The sequence below is a fragment of the Populus nigra genome, chromosome 1, assembly GCF_951802175.1.
Source record: "Populus nigra chromosome 1, ddPopNigr1.1, whole genome shotgun sequence".
NCBI classification, from domain to species: Eukaryota; Viridiplantae; Streptophyta; class Magnoliopsida; order Malpighiales; family Salicaceae; genus Populus; species Populus nigra.
The window spans coordinates 36,798,757-36,817,112 of NC_084852.1; the positions used below are offsets into that span (position 1 = coordinate 36,798,757).

General features: G+C 32.5%; 1 protein-coding gene across 1 annotated transcript; it reads right to left on the reverse strand.

The window, feature by feature from the left end:
• Positions 1 to 1,808: 1,808 nt before the first annotated feature.
• On the reverse strand, positions 1,809 to 9,384 carry LOC133673542 (E3 ubiquitin-protein ligase HOS1-like). Its single transcript, XM_062094411.1, has 10 exons — positions 9,083 to 9,384; positions 7,771 to 8,161; positions 7,300 to 7,434; positions 7,011 to 7,186; positions 6,135 to 6,536; positions 5,871 to 6,029; positions 4,733 to 5,227; positions 3,694 to 3,831; positions 2,392 to 3,080; positions 1,809 to 2,225 (listed from the first exon to the last, which is right to left on the reverse strand). Exons 1-10 carry the CDS (start codon positions 9,200 to 9,202, stop codon positions 2,054 to 2,056), a joined length of 2,877 nt encoding a protein of 958 aa, XP_061950395.1. The 5' UTR covers positions 9,203 to 9,384; the 3' UTR covers positions 1,809 to 2,053.
• Between the last annotated feature and the right edge of the window lie 8,972 nt (positions 9,385 to 18,356).

Here is an 18,356-nt window from a genome sequence, read left to right on the forward strand (position 1 = left end):
AGAGAGAGAGAGAGAGAGAGAGAGAGAGAGAGTATCACTTTTTAGAATGCACTATTTCCCGGGTACAAAAGGCTTTATGAAATATTGATAGTTTTCAAGGAAGGAAAGGAGGGAAGGAATGCCTCAAATTAAAGGAATATTAAATTAAGGGGCCAGTATATAGTAACAAGAGGGTGTTTGTAAGAGCTTAGGTTGTTTTTTTTTTAATATTTTTAACTTGAAAATATATAAAAATATTTTTTTATTATTTTATAAAATTTATTTTTGATATCAACATATCAAAATAATTCAAAAATATAAAATAAATTAATTTGAAGCAAAAAAATCAATTTTTTTTAAAACTAACATAATTTCTAAATAATTAAGAGAAAATGACACAGTTTTAAAAATTTTCAGGGAAATAACATAGTTTTTACGTACTCGTTATTTTGAATCATGGTTATTAAAGAGCCGTTATCCATAAAAATAGTTTAAATAAAAAATAATATTCTGAATCGCGATTTCATAAGAAAACTACAATTCTGAATCGTAATTATGATATATATATATATAAACACAACTTTTTTTTTTCATGGTCGCCACTCCTAATATAATAAAACCCTAGAACCCGAAAAAAAAAACCATGAGAAAACAACCTCTAAATCCCCCAAAACATTGTCTAATCCTTCATTAAAACACCAAAATCACCCTCCTCGTCTCTACCAGTATTTCTACCGTTAAAACACCAAAATCACCCCCCCAGAACATTCTTAAATGACACCAGAGGCATGTCATTTAAAGATACTAAAAGAGTTATACGTGAAAAACTTGAGTTGAATTATAATGATGTTAAAATAGATATAACTAGAAGATGTCTTATTGAGGAACATTAATATCTTTTAATACCGATTGTTTATGATGTTGATTTTAGAAATATGATAGAAACATTCATCCAAAATGGAATGAAGATTACGAAGTTGTATGTGAGTAGCCTTTTCATGGATCTTAGTTGGATGCATGTATCCTTGTTCCACCTACCATTACTAGAAGGTTTCTAGTCTATTCTACTATTTAGTTGGGGTTTAGGCTTCTTTACATATTTGTATAGGTATTTATGTCAAGTTAGATCGAAGAAATCAAAGCAAATTGAAGGATATTTTTTTATATAAGTAAAATAAATATAATAAGTCTGTTATTTTTATATTACATTAAAACGTGGCAAAAATAGAAAATAAGAGTTGTGAGAGAAAGGAGAGGAAATGAAGACCTGAGTCACCTGACGGATTGAAATGGCTGCAGATATGCGATCGGGTGAGGAGAGGTCTCGTGCCGCCGTCTCTCTCTTGCTCTCCTGCTTTGACCAAACGCCTTTTCTTGCAGGGCCAAAATGATAGCAGAATCCATTATAGCGCAAGAGTCAGAGAGCCTTTACCACATCATATAAATATAACTAAACAATTTTGAATTTTAACCATCTAATTTAATAGTTTTGCAAAAACCACACAGAATTCAATCATGGTATGAGAGCGATAGCTAAGAAAAAGGTGAAATTGCTTCCTTTTATTTTTGGCAGAATTCAGTGAAATCTTTGCAAAAATCACACTGCATTCTGCAAAAGGTGAAGAGAAAAAGAAGTAAATCTTCCCTTCTTGAAAGACTCTAGTTTGTAAAAGCCACCTGTAAAATTGAGTGTTTTTCAAAATCTAAGAGTAACTGTCAGAGATATCTCCCTTGACATTTTGAGTACATGAAGCAGAACCTGAATTACTTCTCAAGATACAAAAATGTGGCCAACACCAAAAAATCATACTTGATCAACACAACAGAAAGAAGCAAAGAAGATGGCATGAATCTCATACTCCATGTCCAAAAACTATGAATCAGTATACTGTAGGCTTATATACCTCATCAAAACCAGGAAATCTTAGCAGTGCAGCCCCTCAAAATAAAAAAATAAAATTCATGGCTTCATTTCACTGCTACTTCTTGCACTTCCTGCTTATCCCATATCCTGAGATGCCACCATATAAGGTTGGGGGCACCTGTACGTTACAAAAAGAAAGAACAACAATGTTCATCTTCTGGAAAATCTACTTTTTCTAACTCTCCTTGCAGTTGCTGTATAAGAACCAACTCCAACAACTCTCTCTGGAACATGCTCTTCTTCCTCGTCACTGGTTTCATCAGTTCTCCATCTCAGCCCATCATTCACCTCCCTTTCATCAACAATGAACTCCTCTCTACCACTGAAATATAAGGGAAACATAGATACAGCAGAATGAGAACAGAGCATTGCACTGCAATTAAATAAAGCTTTTTAAGGATGAGAATGGGTATTTTTGAACTAGAATAATTTCACAAGGAAGCATTAGAAGAGAGTAAGAAGAGGCAAAGGGAAAAAAAATTGTTTACCTCCAAGCTATGTCCATCAGATCATCTTTAGAGCTCTTAGTTCTAGGTCCACCGTTTGTATCATTAGGTAAACCATTATTGCTGCCAAACAAAGGCACTGGATTAGCTGTAATCCTATGGGAATATGGAGGACTGGTATTTCGTAATTGCTTAACGAACCCATTTTGTTCCCTCTCTGGTGACATTTTGTCGAATAAATTGTGAAGCAGGTTACTGTTTGGAAGCACTTCTAATGAAGTTCTGCTGGTCTCTTTTAATGGTGTGGTATTCATGTGACTACCATGATGCATCATAGGAGTTGAGATGCCATCAAATTTGAAATTTTTGTTGACACTAACTCGACGCTTCTGAGTTCTTTCTGGACTGCTAGATAACCTTTGATGGAGAACTGATGAGGAGCCATGGTTACCCAGTTCCATGTGAGGATTCTTGATAGATGCACCAAATCTTGGTGGAGTTTCAAGAGATGATGGTTTGAGCATAATGTTATGATTTGTCAGCGAAACAAAAGAAGAACTCGCAGGCAATGAAACCAATAAACTGCTTGACTTTGGCTCTTGCACCAGGGGAAGATCAGCCCTTTCTTGAATTTCAACTTCTTCTCTAGATGTCCTATGGACCTCAGGTGGCAATTTTCCAGTCTTAACTTGTTCCTGTTGAACTTTTGGCAGCAACTGAATGGATTGGACCTGTTTAATGAATGTATCATGGTCAATTACTTTAAAGGGTGTTTGAGGTTGTAGTAGTGGTTACTTTTCAAATTATTTTTTTATTTTATTTTTTAAAATTCATTTTTGACATACAGTACATCAAAACAATTCAAAAACAGTAAAAAAATATTATTTTGAAGCAAAAAAAAAAAAAAACAAATTCAAATTTTGACGAAATACAGGTTGAAACTCACTCCCAAACACCCCCTAATATGATTTCTTCCCAGACAATAGTAATGCAGGTAAGTTATATTACAATTTGCATTAATAGACAATGATTTCACTCTAAGAAACCTAGTATCAGTTAGGCACTCCTAGCTGGTCCAACACCGCAGCACCTAAAACTTAGCCCTTAAGAGTTCCCATAGAGTTGCTTTAATTTTGTGCTTCTGAGTGAGTGCTTTTGGAAAAATTAATTGACCGCTATTCTGGTTTTGAAGATTAGATTAAAAAAAATAAGACTTGAAATCAATAACAACCTCATATTTAACGCTCCTTTCAACAGAATAAACCTGAACCGATCAAAAGCATACTTCTTTTTGGCAAAAATACAGAAGGCACACATAATTTCTACATGATTTTAACCACTTACAACAAGTTCTTCTCTGCGATGACTAGCTGATCTTATTCTGGATAAAGCTTCTCCACTGACAGAATTTTGTGAAATGAACTCCTGCTCCATGCTCTCAAGTTTAGAATGAACATGGTATGCCTCTGCATATCTGTATCGCTGGAACAGAGAAATATATATGTGATAGCAGGTTGTCGAGTAGTCTAGAAGTAATAAGAAATTGGATAAATAGAAGTGGAACTTTATAGCAAAATCATTCACAAAATTACAAGTTACAGCATCAATTTATTTGATATAGCATTCCCTGTGGAGGATTGCTCTAGAGCACTAACCACTAGCATTCCAGGTTTTAAAATCCAGATCTTAAAACAAACATTAGATGAGATATAATTGTCTTCCATCAGTATTCATTTAATTTTCAACCTTACTCCTGCTTTCATTTCAGTACCAGAGGTCAAGAAACGCTAACAGTTGGTAATAGATAGTAGGGGCATTTTGCAAATAATTTTATTTATGTAAAGTCATCATTTTCAAAAATAAAAGGATATTGAGATGAATTTGTCAAATCATTTGCAGCAAGTGACTTCGCTTGGTTGATGAGCTGTAGGAGGAACTTTGCTTTCAATTTATAACCAAAATTTCTCCGTGAGAACATTTTGATTAAACATGAACACATGAAAAGGAAAATGATAACTTTTGAATTGTACCTGATATGGAGTTTGGTGAGCCAGTGCCAATACTAGGACTATATAGCACACATGATTGCAATACAACAACTCAGTAACATACAGTTAAATCTCTCATCAACAGTTCGACCAAACAAAAATATCATTGATCCTAGAATAGTCTCCAACCTAAAAATCCATTATTGTTAAGCAAGAGTAAAAGCAAAGTTAAGGGAACATTGAAAATTAACCAAGTTGGTCACAAAACTAAACATATCAAACATTCAGTTCAACATCTTCTTTTCTTTTCCCTTTTTAAGTGACAAATTCATCAACAAAAGAGCCAATCTTGTTTCAAACCCTGACTCAAAGTTGATTAAGATCGGTGAAGTTACCTGAAGATAAAATACAACAAGAAGGCTTCCAATAGTAGTTGAAGGGTCATGGAAAGCATAATCCAAGAGACACTTATGAAGATATTTCTCTTCATCCAAATTCCATGGCAACCCTATCATTCGATCTACCAGATTATTCTTGATACAGAGACAACAAATTTCTGTCACCAATATCTCCACCCAGTTTTCCCAGGTCCTGCATTCACCTTTAAGATCATCGGAAGCATCTCGAGGTGGTCCAGCCTTGAACTTATTTTCCCTGACTTTGGTGCAGAGCATTCTCTGATGCATAAATGCTTCAGTCAACAGTCCACACTCCACCCTAACCTGAATTGCAGTAACAGCATCACTAAGTGAAACCATTTGAGATCCATCATGCCCAGACCATCTTAAGACCATCAATGCTGTTTCAGGATTCTCCCTTTCCAATAGCACTTGAGCAATCTTAGGATGAGTTGATGGGCCTGAAATCTCAGGAAGAAGGTTGCAAGCTTCCTGAGGAACATAAATCAATGAGCAGCTGTCAGCATCTAAAAAAGAACTTGGAAAGCACATATTTCATTTCATGAGAGGATTAGAAAAAGTGCTGCAGTCATTCCCAAAATGTAGCTACAACACACAAGTATAACAATACAGAATATCTGCCACCACAAGTTATTGAATATGAAGAGTTTTATGCATTTTAAGCAATAGCATAAAGAATGCACTGATGGATCTCAATAGGACATTTTCAAACACAGAGTATAATTTTCTTGTAACAGAGTTTTACCTGTTACCAATGAAATCTCTGAATCTTTTACTTTAGAAGAATACAAAATAAAAACTTTGAATAATGTAGGAATTAAATAGAGCCTCATTCAGATACTTGTAGCTTCAACAAGCTGTATTATTAACAACACATTAAGTGAAAAATATATATACTTGTGAACTTAAATTAAAAGATTTCACTTGTTTGTTATATTTCTGTATCCTTAAACTGTCAGACTCCATAATTCATATACAAATAACAAGAACTCCTAACAAGAATTGTAGCCTGATGCAGTTTTTCAATGCTATATCCATTGTCTTGATCAGAAATAAAACAGATGATTAGATTAATTCAATAATTCAGTATCAGAATAAGTAGACATTCAATTACTTGCAGAGCTTCTTCGTTGTTATCGTCCAGAAGATAGAAGGTAAGTGATTCCAATAATGAATGCCTGGTTATACCAAATGTAGCTGAAAAGTCATCTACAATGTGTCGCCAACTTTCATCTGGCATCGTCCAATGTCGATCAAAAAGATAATATAGAAACTGTTTTTTATGTTAAGAAAACAAAGGATGACATTACGTTCCGCAAGATGAGAATATATAATTGTCAGAAACATATTTAAGAAGGATCAAAGAGATAAAGGATACAATCGCTTGCTTTGCAAGCACCAAATCTGAACTCCCATGTAAAAAGAGTACATCAACAGCAGCTCGAAGATTTTCAAATGGATAGCATGCTTCCAAACCCTCTAGCTTAGACTTGCAAAACAACCCTCCATCCTTCTGCAATGGTGCAAGTTCTGACTCTTCTCCCATCTCCTGCGTATGATTCTGCTCTATCTTGAGATTGGCCAGAGCATCTTCAATGAACAAAGAACCAGCTAGCATGCTGGACTTGGCAGATTGATTTGCTACATCAGGCCATGAACGCTTAATTGCAGCTGATTTCCTTTGATGGACAACAGAACGCCATGACGATAAATTGGTATAACGAGACCTCACATTCTCCAGAAAGTGATGTCTTGCACACCATGCTATAATCTCCATATGCTGAAAATCAAGAATCAGCAGATAAAATGGGTTAAGAATCGCATGCAGCAATAGAAGACATGAAATGGCATGTTATGGTTTCTATAACACTTGTGGAAGAAGAAGAAAAGCTATTCTCAGTTCAATAGAAATCATCAAGTCAGTATTATTATTACAACAATGATGATGATGATAAAAATACAGGCAATAAGAATTCTACATGTTCAGGACATTTCTGAACTCCAAGCTCCAGTTTATTGCATGGTGGGCTTTTCAAAAGTTCAACTTATAGATCATGGGATTCTAAAAATACTGGAAGAGAATATCACAAAATATTCACAAGGGGAAATGAAAGGATGGAACTAGGTGACATTATGTACAATGGAACAACAACATATAGGAAAGCAAGAACTACAGAAAAAGTTCTAAGTTTAGAACCTATAAACACTTGAAGGTAGCATTCTGTTAACAACTCAATCCTTTAAGCAACCAAACCTGTTTCGCCTTTGAAATGCTCTCTTGAAGGAGCTGCAAGTCATGAAGTCGTGCTGAAAGACTATCCTTAAATGATGATTCCAAAACTTCAAGGACATTGGATATTCCAGCCAAATGCAGAGAAAGTTTAAGAAGTAAACTCAACCTAGTTTTCATTTCTTCTGCTTCAAGATTATCTAACAAAATGTTAAGACTATTACACTTTGGTGATCACCCAAACAATATAAATGCAATTACACAAAGTAATAACAACCCTTAGAATATCAAATTTGAAAAGTTTTGAGGATACATATTACTTGAAGTTCCGCTGTGATTTTTTTAAATGTCCGCTTGCACCAATCCTTGACAACCACTTCATCCAACAAGAAAGCAATGACAGGATCGCTAGACACAGCACTTTCATCCATACAAATATCTGTAACATCTGTTAAATTTATGTTAAGGATATTCATAAGTTCAAGCATGGAGCCTTTTATCTTTTTTCCGAATTTTATTTCAGAAATGACAATAGATCATCTATAAAGCATGAATGCCTAGACAGTCACACAGTAATAAAAGTATTAGGCTGCTCACATTTCAAATATCACTTTTACAGTTCAAATGCTTCCATTTAGAAACAAAGGAAAAAAAGTGAAGAAATAATATTTTAGGGAATTGCCTCTGCCAGAATTTTAAAAATACTAGAAATGAATCAAATGCACCGATTTTTTAAAAGTGAATAAACATAGATGCGGCTAAGGTAGATGCAGCAAAGGGATACAGTGACAAATCAAAGAAACCAAGTTATTTTCCAAGGCAACATCAAATAAAGAATAAAGCCGTTGGACGTCAGCAGTTAATTCATTGTCCACATCTTCTTTCTCCTGAAATCTTTCATCACATCTTTTGGAAATAAGGCCAGCCTCTATGCACTCGTAGTAAAGGCGAGGATTGAGCCTAATTCCTGTCTTTGGAATAGGTATTCTACAAATTGGGCAAAGATCACACCGTTGACTACACTCAGAGCATAAGGAAGCATGGCCACATGAGTTCAACACATGCTGAACATAGCGCCCACAACTTCTCAAATCTCTAGCTGCCCGGCAACGCTCGACTTTCGCTTCGCTGCACAACTCAATTAAATCAATAGATGCCAAGTGTTCCAATGCTTCCTGTGATAAGAATCAACACAAAAATAAAATTTCTCATTGACCAAGCAACTGATGAATATACAGCAAGAGGTGTGTCATATCCCTGTTCTGAAGTGCAAAAAACCAAACCACAAATACTTAAATCCCCAAGCATGGACTGGTTACAATTGGACAAGAAGAGAACTTTAACGCCAAACATTCTATACACCCATGATTTAGATCTAATATCCAATCAGGTCAATTCATAGCATTACTCGTGTAAGCAAAATTGGTCCCCGCAAAACATCCTTTTGAAATAATAACGGGTCTTAACCTTTACTAGCTTAGTCAAAACAAACAGCCAGCAGCTCATACAATTGCTATCAAATCCAGTTTCAAGAAGCATGCCCGTTAAGCAAAAAAACAACTAGAGACACAATGTATGAAGTAGCAGACCACTAACAATCCTCGTTGTACTACAATTTCACTTCTTCCTCATCGTATTAGGGGTATATCTAAAATAAATAAATTGATTAGCAAACGATAACATTTTATTGTTCTCTAATCCTACCGAGGAAAGTTCAGTTGTCACTTGTCAATGATGGTTCAAAACCTAAATTTCCGTTCACTGGTTTCTCGATCCCACCCTCTACAACAAAAATGAAAATACCCTAATCCGCTGTATAATTGAAAATTAACGTGGAATGAGGTCCATTGGACTAACTATAAGCAGATAAATACATAATCACAAGCAGCTACTACTTGAATAAAAAAGCTTACTTAAATTCAATGACGCTTCAAACAACAATACCATAAAAAAAAGAGAGAGCTGAGGTTAACTCTATCTGTTACAGTGAGTTTGTGAAGCAATAATGATCCTAAAACCCTAAAAAATAGTAGTAGGACAATAGCTAGGAAGGGCTTCAGGGTTTTATAAAGTAATTGAGAAAGAGTTTCACGCACTTGAACAGCTCGGCTGCTGTAGTTAGGTAGACGAGACAAAGCAGTGGATCTTGCAGTGCCTCCACCGCAGTCGGCGGAGCTGGAAGGTGAAACCCGACCGTTCATTTGGTTTCGCTCCATTTTCTCTCGGAGAAGAATTCGTGATTCAAGAGACACAAATTAGAAGGGTGGAAATGACTCGAAAAAAAAAAAGGGAAGATGGGGGAGGGGCGCTTCAAGAGAACGGTGCCATTGGTAGCTAGTTAAGCCTCTGAGAAAATAATTCAAATTTTTCGCAAATAATTTTTGGTGTTGGAAGGGAAGGAAGATGCGTTCGTTTTTCCAAAAAAGAGAGGTCCGGGTCGAGTCCAGTGGGAAAACTGGGCCTTTTAGACCACGGTAATGTAGCTTACACCAGCTATGACACTGGGCCAATAGTCCAAAGCCTGATGGGCAAGCTTGCATGTTATTCGCCCCTTGAATACGACGCCGCTCAAGTTTTGGACCTCTCCTCCTTCCAAGAGAAAACATTCTCTGGGCTCTTTGTTTCACATAGCGTTTGTTTTGCTGTGGTTGAAACTAGCTACGAAGCGCCGGTTTTTTTTTTCCAAGGGAAAAATAAACATGGAGCTCTCCAGAAATTTTTTTGGATATGTGCCGATAAAATCAAGAAAAAAAATCCATGCAACAACAGGGCATAATAAATGCAGTAGTATAATGTAACAATATCATTAATGATAATATGAGAGAAAATGGTAGTGAAGAGAGAGAATGAAGGTTGGGTTACTCGGGCATGAACCACAAGTCTACGATGATGTTACATTGATCCAAAGGTTACGTGGAGGGTAAATTAATGTCACCTTTTTTAAAATGTCACGATAAATAAAATGTCACCTTTTTTTAAAAAATTAGTTAAATTAGTCATTATCTTGAATCTAGAATTCAACAATAAGAAAAGTGGTTGAGAAATCGAGGCTGGTAAATTTTTGGCCTAAAAAGGGATTTTCAACATATTTTCACTCATTAACACCTTTATAATTTCAAAAAGCTAATCTATAAGCTCAAAATATACTTTAATTGATCCAAAAACAAAATCAAGTTGTGGAAAAAAAAAACTCCAAGCCCGGTCTTTTTTTTTGTCAAGATAAAGAGAGAAAATATCTAAATGAAACTCCTCTCGTTAATTGAAACTCATTGACACCAAAAACGATCGATTTTTTCATAAATATCAGACATTTTCAACTTTCTCTCTTCTATTTCAGCAACTCCCCTCTCTCTCTTTCTCTCTCTTATATGCTCAATTGAAAATAAATTTTTAGATCAAAATATTCAATTGAAAAACTAAATAGGCCAAAAAGAAATTTGACAAAACTAGTCATGATCTCGCAAAACTAGTCATCATATATTTTAAAGTCAAATTTGAACCTGCTTGGTTCGTATTACATTTTGTCTAAGACCAAGACATTGTTAGTTTAATATGCCTTGTATCCAATCAGTTGGTTACACGTGATATTATTACACTTGTGTAGATACATATTTGTTACATAGTTATTATTAATAAAGGTTTAATTTATTTTTAAAATTCATACAATATTATATTAATGAATCTAATATTTGATTTATAAATCAAGAGTAAAGATAAAGTTCATGGGATAAAAATATTTTGCAAAGAAAATTACAAAGTTATAATTATGGGATTCATATTGCATCAAAGCATTGTTCCTAAAATGTTTATGGTCGATGCTTTATTAAATACTGGACAATTATTAAAGCCATAGAGATTGATACATTTTATATTCTTTTCTTTATAAAAAAAGCAGTTGTTCTTATAATTTGAGGAATAAGAAATACTTAGAATTAATAAATAGGTGTTTGTCATAAGATATATACACTAAACTAGCTCACATAAGAATTTTATATGGAGAGATTACTTATATCTATGGAAATGCTCATGTAACGGTTGAGTAAGTGCTATGCAGACTTGAGATCACTAAGTTATTTTATATAGAGAATGTTATGTTTTAATCATGTAACATGTTATCTTAATCAAGGTAACAAAGGGGTGTACATTGGGCATAGCATAAACTATATAAAGGTATTTGAATAATCAATAGAGGATTCATCACCTTGGGTGAATTAAAAAATATATTTCATCTATTCTCAAATAGTACTGACTAAGAAATCCTTGGCCAAAGTGGAATGAATTTTGAAAAAAGTTTCAAGTCTTATTCAAGCGATCAATTACTATTATGTAGAGAGCAACCATGATTTAACATGACAGACATATTTCATACTTTAATGTTAAATCAAAACATTATTGATGAGAGGATATTAATTACACTAAAAAATCATTCACTTAAAGGTTAAGTCAAATCACTAATGATTTTTATAATATTTTGGGGATTATAACACATTGCTAGACGATGTATCTAATCTTCAAATATAAATTAATCAATTATTGAGTTGATAATAAATTAAATTATTTAATTTATTTAATTAGAATTAAAATTTATATTTGAGCCAACATATTAAAAACCTAATGGGTCACACACATTAAGAACCATTAGTCATAAAATAAACTAAGATGATTTAATTAAGTATGACTTGATCAAAATATATTTTATAAATTATAGACTAGAATATAATCAATACAGAAATTATATTTATAGACCTAGAAAAATCAAGTTGGGACTTGACTGGATTAATTTCTATATTTTCCTAAATTAATATATGGATATTATTCAGGTGGCGAATTGATATTTTGCCAATTTATAAGGTTTTTTATATTTTCTTATAAATAGTAAGCTATGCTTTTTTTTTTTTATTTTAAGTGCTTGTTTATTAAACAAAAAAAATTACATAAGTCACAAAATAAAAATCTAACATTCTAATCATAACAATCTCTCTCTCTTAAATTGAGATTTAAGAGATTTCTCACTAGTGATTCGTGTGGATTATCATTAGAAACTAGACAATTGGATGACTTGTGGTTTACGACGACTCGACCTTTAAAGAATTATTCAAAGTCAAAGAAGATCAAATCTTCAGGTAATAAATCCCTAAACAACTTTAGATCTATCTAATATGATCTTATTGGCTCTAGAATAATTTTGTTTTATTGTTTCCATATATAATATTTAGAAATCCAACAAACACATCAATGAATGAAGGATACTAACCCCATTACAAACCGTGGTCTACTTACTTATTAGTGTGACCAGCAACAAGATGTGTGAATACTTATTGTTGGCATGTGAATGTGATGCTTGTTATGCCAAGCTATTGTGTCCTCCATTTGGGCAATATGTTGGTACATCAATATGGAGTCAAGAGTTACAATGTGAGATTATGCGTAAGGAGGAACTATATAAGGTATTAGGTCTTACATGGAGGACTATCTTTTTTATTGGACCATGCAACCTGACATTTCAGGATTGCAATGTCTGTACCAGAGAATTTCATTTCTTAATAGTGATTTAGCTCACTTAGAGTTAAATAATGATTTTTGTTGGGAAATCCTTGTTCTTAGTTGGAGTTAATTCCTTGCATAACATGACAAGCCAACATCCTTCCTGATCATACTTAAAAAATCTACACGGCGTATTGCATATTCTTATTTCACTTTCAATCTTGGACGAATCACGAACTTTTTTTCTCTCAATTATGAATGGTTTAAGAACGCCTTATCCGGTAATAAAAATACAATGCGAAACTCGTCGTCATCAACATCTTCATCACCTTACTTTCTCGCCCATATAAAGACGTATATTAGAATGTGTTGTGGCTAAAATAAAAAAGAAATGATGTATTTGGAGTGGATTACAAGGCTAGAATTCCTCTTACTGATTTTGTTAGAGATATATTCCTTAACTATAAAACATATGTGAGCAAGCCTCACACTAACGACTGGGTGATACTTGCATCATTGGATTGGTTTATACAACATTTGTGAAGGTGTCGATGAAATGTGATGTCTTATGGCCAACATTGCGCTCAATTTATGTCGTGGCGGACTTCAATAGGTTGGGTAGGCCGAGCGTCTTGAAGAGGTATTACCGGAAGATGAGATTGTTTATCGGTAGTGTTTTAGGGATACTGGTTTGTCTATGAGTTAGGGTAATGTTAGTCCTCCTCACACTTGCATGGATATTACAGATTCGCCCTCGAGTTGGGGTGATGCGCCAAACTCATCCACGAGTGCTCCAGGTCTTCCACGAGATGAGGCAATTATGAGATATAGTTACATGTTATTATGGGTTATAACAATTATGATTAGATGTATAATTAGTTCGATTTTAGTGAAATGTTATGTTAATCGTCGGTCTAACTTTATTGCTTATAATCAAGGTTGTCAATTCCATTCTGTTTCGTCCAAAATGGCCAAAACATTTCATACCAATTCAAAAAACGGAACAATTTTCATCTCATTTTAAATCTTGGCCTGTTCCGGATTTTTTAGCTAAATTTCAATTGGAACGTTTCAATTTTATTCTATATATTTCATTCCGCTCTTGAAAAGTCATTAAATCAAATTGATTCTTGTTCGTACACCAAACAAGAAAAGCTGGCTTTTTAACCCTTTGAAGTTTGAACTTTCTTTTCCTGGTTAATGGTTGCGCGTGCACGTGTGGGAAATCCCGTGACGAGCGGCTTGTATTGTCTTGCGTATAATCTAACGGCTGGGAGAAGTCCGTACTTGTGGTCACCGATTGTGCCAGTGAAGAAGGGAAATGATTTGTTGGGGGTTTGAGCGTTGAATAGATCTAGCAAGGACACGGTAACTTTGACCGAAAGTGCACGTGCGGATTTTTAGGATACACGTGTGCTTTGCTGTCTTTAGGCTGTACAGGGAATTGTGCGCCACATAGGATCCACATGAGTGGTAATAATGGAATCACAAGGCGGTTGTGGGAGCCCGAGATTGGCTAATTGTTATCTAATTTCTGTCAATAAACTTTAAATTGCGTGCTGCTGCTGCTTATCATCCTCCATGGATTTTATTTTTTTTAAGAATTAGCAGCTTCCATGAATTCATTCTCACGCACCATTTATTGTTAAGAGATTTCGTTTCACTTTTAGATTTTATACACTTTATATCTCCGGAACTTGAGACTAAATGAATCGTGTCATTGGCAAGAAAACTAACGAGGATGATTTCCAAAGAATGCTAATATTGATACTGACAACCTATTTCTTTTTACATTTTAAAAATATTTAAAAAAAAAGTTAATTTTTTTTACTGTAAATTATTTTTTTTATGTTTTTGAATTATTTTTGATTTGTTAATGTTAAAAATAAATTTTAAAAAATAAAAATAAATATTATTTCAAAACATTTTAAAATACAACTATTATCATAATACAAAACGAACTATTATTCAATATTTTCAACAAAAAAATGAATGGGAAAAGAGAAAGGGAGTTGAGAAATTTGTATTTTTCGTTCTCTTGTTTGGATGAGGGTGGAAAATGAAAAGATAAAAGGGAAGAAGGGAAAAAATTTCTAAATAGGAAAGAGAGAAGGAAAGTAATTGTAAAAACAATTAAATTAATAGGATGCTCTTATTTAAATAGACCTGGTTTTGCGTTTTAAAAATTTTTGAAAAAATATTGAAATTATTTTATTTTTTTCTTTACTTTAAATTAATATTTTTTTTAATTTTTTTAGATTATTTTTATAAATTAATATCAAAAATAATTTTTAAAAATTAAAAAATATTATTTTAATAAATTTTTAAATAAAAAATATTTTAAAAAATAATCACAAATGTTTGAAAGCGATAGGGAATCTTTACTCTACCTTTTCCTTCCTGTTACCAAAACAAGGGAAAATATCTTGGGACTTGCAGTCTCCGGTCTCCACTCTCTCATTTGCCTTCCCTCCACTCTCTACTATTTCCAAACACGAAGTAAAACTAAAACACCCTCTTCTCATCGAATCTCATAAATTTAAAATAATTTGTTTATCAATTAATGTGTGTAATTGATGTGAATTTCACTATTTTTCTTTTAGAATGATTTTTAAAAGGATATTCAAGACAACTTAAGTTCAATTAACTAAAACACAGTTAAGAATATAAAACAAAAAAAATCCAATAAAAAAATGAATTATAGAGTTCAGAACCTAATAACTTAATATTAAAAATAAAAACAAAAATAAAAATTCAAAAAATACAATGTTGAATAAGAAAACTCGAGTAAGCTCGAGGTAACTTGATGAACCAACAACCCGTGATAAAAAATCAAAAGGATAACATGGTAAAAAAAAAACCTCTGCCAATTTGATTTAACTTTACCAACTCGCTCTAAAAATCACCAAACAATAACAAAAGTGAAAAAATAACAAAGTTCAAGGGCAAATAATTTAATGCAGAATAATAAAATTGAAAAACAAATCATAAAAAATCGAGGGGACAAATTTAAGTAAAACCGGGTTAACTCGACTAACTCGGCACACACGACATGAAATTCAGATAAGAAAAATAGACCTCCAAAATAAGGGCCTAACAGAAAAAGCACAATTAAATAAAAAAATATTGTGAACGAAAAATACAAGTTGTCCTGGGGTAGCTTGATTAACCCGCTTTTAAAACAACAAAATAGAAAGAGAAGTAAAAAATGACAAAACTCAAGGGTAAATAATTTAATACAAAGTCAAGAAATTGTAAAAACAAAAAGTCATAAAAAATTGAGGAAAAAAACCAAGTCAACCAGTTTACTCGACTGATCCGCCACTCGTGATATGAGATTAAAATAAAAAGAAATTAGACTTCCAGGAGAAGGACCTAGCAAAAAAAGCTGAAGTCAAATAAAAAAAACATTGAATAAGAAAATGCAAACTAACTCGGGTTAACTTGACTAACTCGCACTCTGGATAACCCAACAAAAAGAAAAAAAATCACGCAACTCAAGAGTCAATAATTTAACGTCAAAGTATGAAATTATTAAAAAATCAATTTTATAAAAATAACCGAGGGAAACAGATTTGAGGCAACCATAACTAACTTGACTAATCTATTACCCTGAGATATGAGATTGTGATAAAACAACAAAAAAAAAAACATAAAAAACAATGAAGCCAAGGTCCTAACAACCAAATGTCAAATGATAATTTGAAAAAAAAAAATCAATTTTTAGTAAAGGACTACTCCATTGGAAGGCAACCACAGAAAAATAACAAAGTAAAATATTCAACCATAAAACAATTTAAAACCCAAACAATGCAGACTAAACATGGTATAAAAAAAATAAAAGAAAATAATTAGGGGCTAAATTGGAAAAAAAAACTAGGAAAATTATTTTAAAAAAAAAGTTATTGAAGGAATGAGGGCCAAAATTGAATAAAAAAACCAAATAAAATTAAATGTTGAGGGACAAAATTTAAAAAAAAAATCAAGAAAAGGATAAGAATATAGCAATCAAAAGAATAATGATAAAAAATGAATTAAAAAACAAATGCAAGAATTGCGAAAAACAAATAATCAAGAAAAGTACAGGAACTAAATAGAGCAATAAAAGTACATGGACTAAATTGAAGAAGAGATCAAATTGAATGAAATGCCCAGAGACAAATTTTTTTAATAAATATCCAAACTTCGAAAGGCATCGAAAATCAAATAAACAGTAATTAAAAGAAGAATGACCAAAATTAAAAAGATTACAAAGTGGATGACACAATTGTCTTTTTGGAATTTCATCAGCATTTTTTATAGGCAATGAGAGAGAAGAAAAAAAACCTCCATCACAACCCAACCTGACCTCCTCCGTGACCACACGCCACACCGCTGGAAAAAGGATGACGCACTGCTCCCAACACCATGGCAAAATCAGAACTTTAGCCACCGCGCGGTCCCTAATGCGCTACTTGAATGTCGCGGAGGCCTTGATGCACTAACGTGTCCATCACCGACTCTTTTTGTTTAAAAATATTTAAAAACTTAAAATTACCAATCTGTTACTGACATAACCTAAACATAACAACAAAACCAATAAAAAACAACAAAAACACCTCGCAAATAACCTTTGGTTTTTTTAATTGCAAGGTTAGTTATGTTATTTTATTGTTTTTAAAAAAGAAAAAGACGGAAAAGCCTTTCTATGCATGTATATTTTTTTTTCTCTTTCAAGGGCATGACCATAACTCTATTGTTTATTTTTTTTTTAAAAAGACAAAAGAAATCCTTACTCAAAGATTTTTTTTCTTTTGAGGAAAAAATAGTCAATATACTGTAAAAAGATATTTTTATTTCCAATAGTAGACTTAATCAGTTTTTTATGTATATAATGATAAAATTGTGTTTATACTATTAAAATGCACAATTTTTTATGTCTAGAGGCATAAGAAAAGAATAATGTCATTTAGTTTTTGTGAAATGTATATGAATAGGAGATGCACCTTCCTTTCTAGAGATAAAGGAAGAAAAGAATCTTGACATGGAGAAAAGTCAGGATCCATTAAAATAAACGAAGAGGCCGGCTCCAAATTTAAATGAAAAGGCAGAGGATCACATCAAATTAAAGCTTATTGGGTATTTGAAATTTAATTTGAGAATATATTTCAGATATGTATTTAAAAACTCAATTGTTTGGGACAAGGTCTAGAAAAAAAAATATCAATTATCACCCAATAGTTGATGTTAGGCATTATTTAGGAACGCAATGCAAACCGCGTTTTAAAAAAATTTATATTGTTTTTATTTTTACTAAAAATTAATTTTTTTATATGTTTTGGATTGTTTTGATGTACTAATCTCATAAATAATTTTAAAAAAATAAAAAAATTATCATTTTAATATATTTCAACATAAAAAATATTTAAAAAATTAACCACAAACACATTTTCATATAAAAATTCAAAAGAGATGCATGCCACGCTCGGTAGAGGATGCCTAAAATAATTGAGGAGGATGAGTCAGAAATAATAGAACTTCAAAGAAAAAAAAAATTCAGAGGTGTCGAATCAGAAAGTAATAGTACCAATATGAAACATGGTTGGCTCACCATCTGGTGTTTAGAATTATGATGTAGTGTGATTATTAAAGTATTTTTTATTTATAAATATATTAAAATAATATTTTTATTTTTAATATTAGTATATTAAAATGATAAAAAAAACATTAAAAAGCATTATTTTAAATTTTTTTATAAAAATATTAAAATTAAAAAAATATTTTAATCATACTCTCTCAAATTCTCAATAAGATTTATTAGATAAATAAGAAGAGTTAAGAAAACATTTTTCAAGAGTATAATTTTCATGGACACAAAACGATTTCACTTGATTGTTTAATAAAATG

Coding starts and splice junctions, on each gene's coding strand:
- LOC133673542 (XM_062094411.1), bottom strand. CDS start 9,202: ATGGAGCGAAACCAAATGAACGGTCGGGTTTCACCTTCCAGCTCCGCC. Junction 7,435..7,770: donor GGTTTCTTTGATTTGTCACT/GTATCCCTTTGC, acceptor TAAATTTAACAG/ATGTTACAGATATTTGTATG. Junction 6,030..6,134: donor TGCTTGCAAAGCAAGCGATT/GTATCCTTTATC, acceptor CATAAAAAACAG/TTTCTATATTATCTTTTTGA.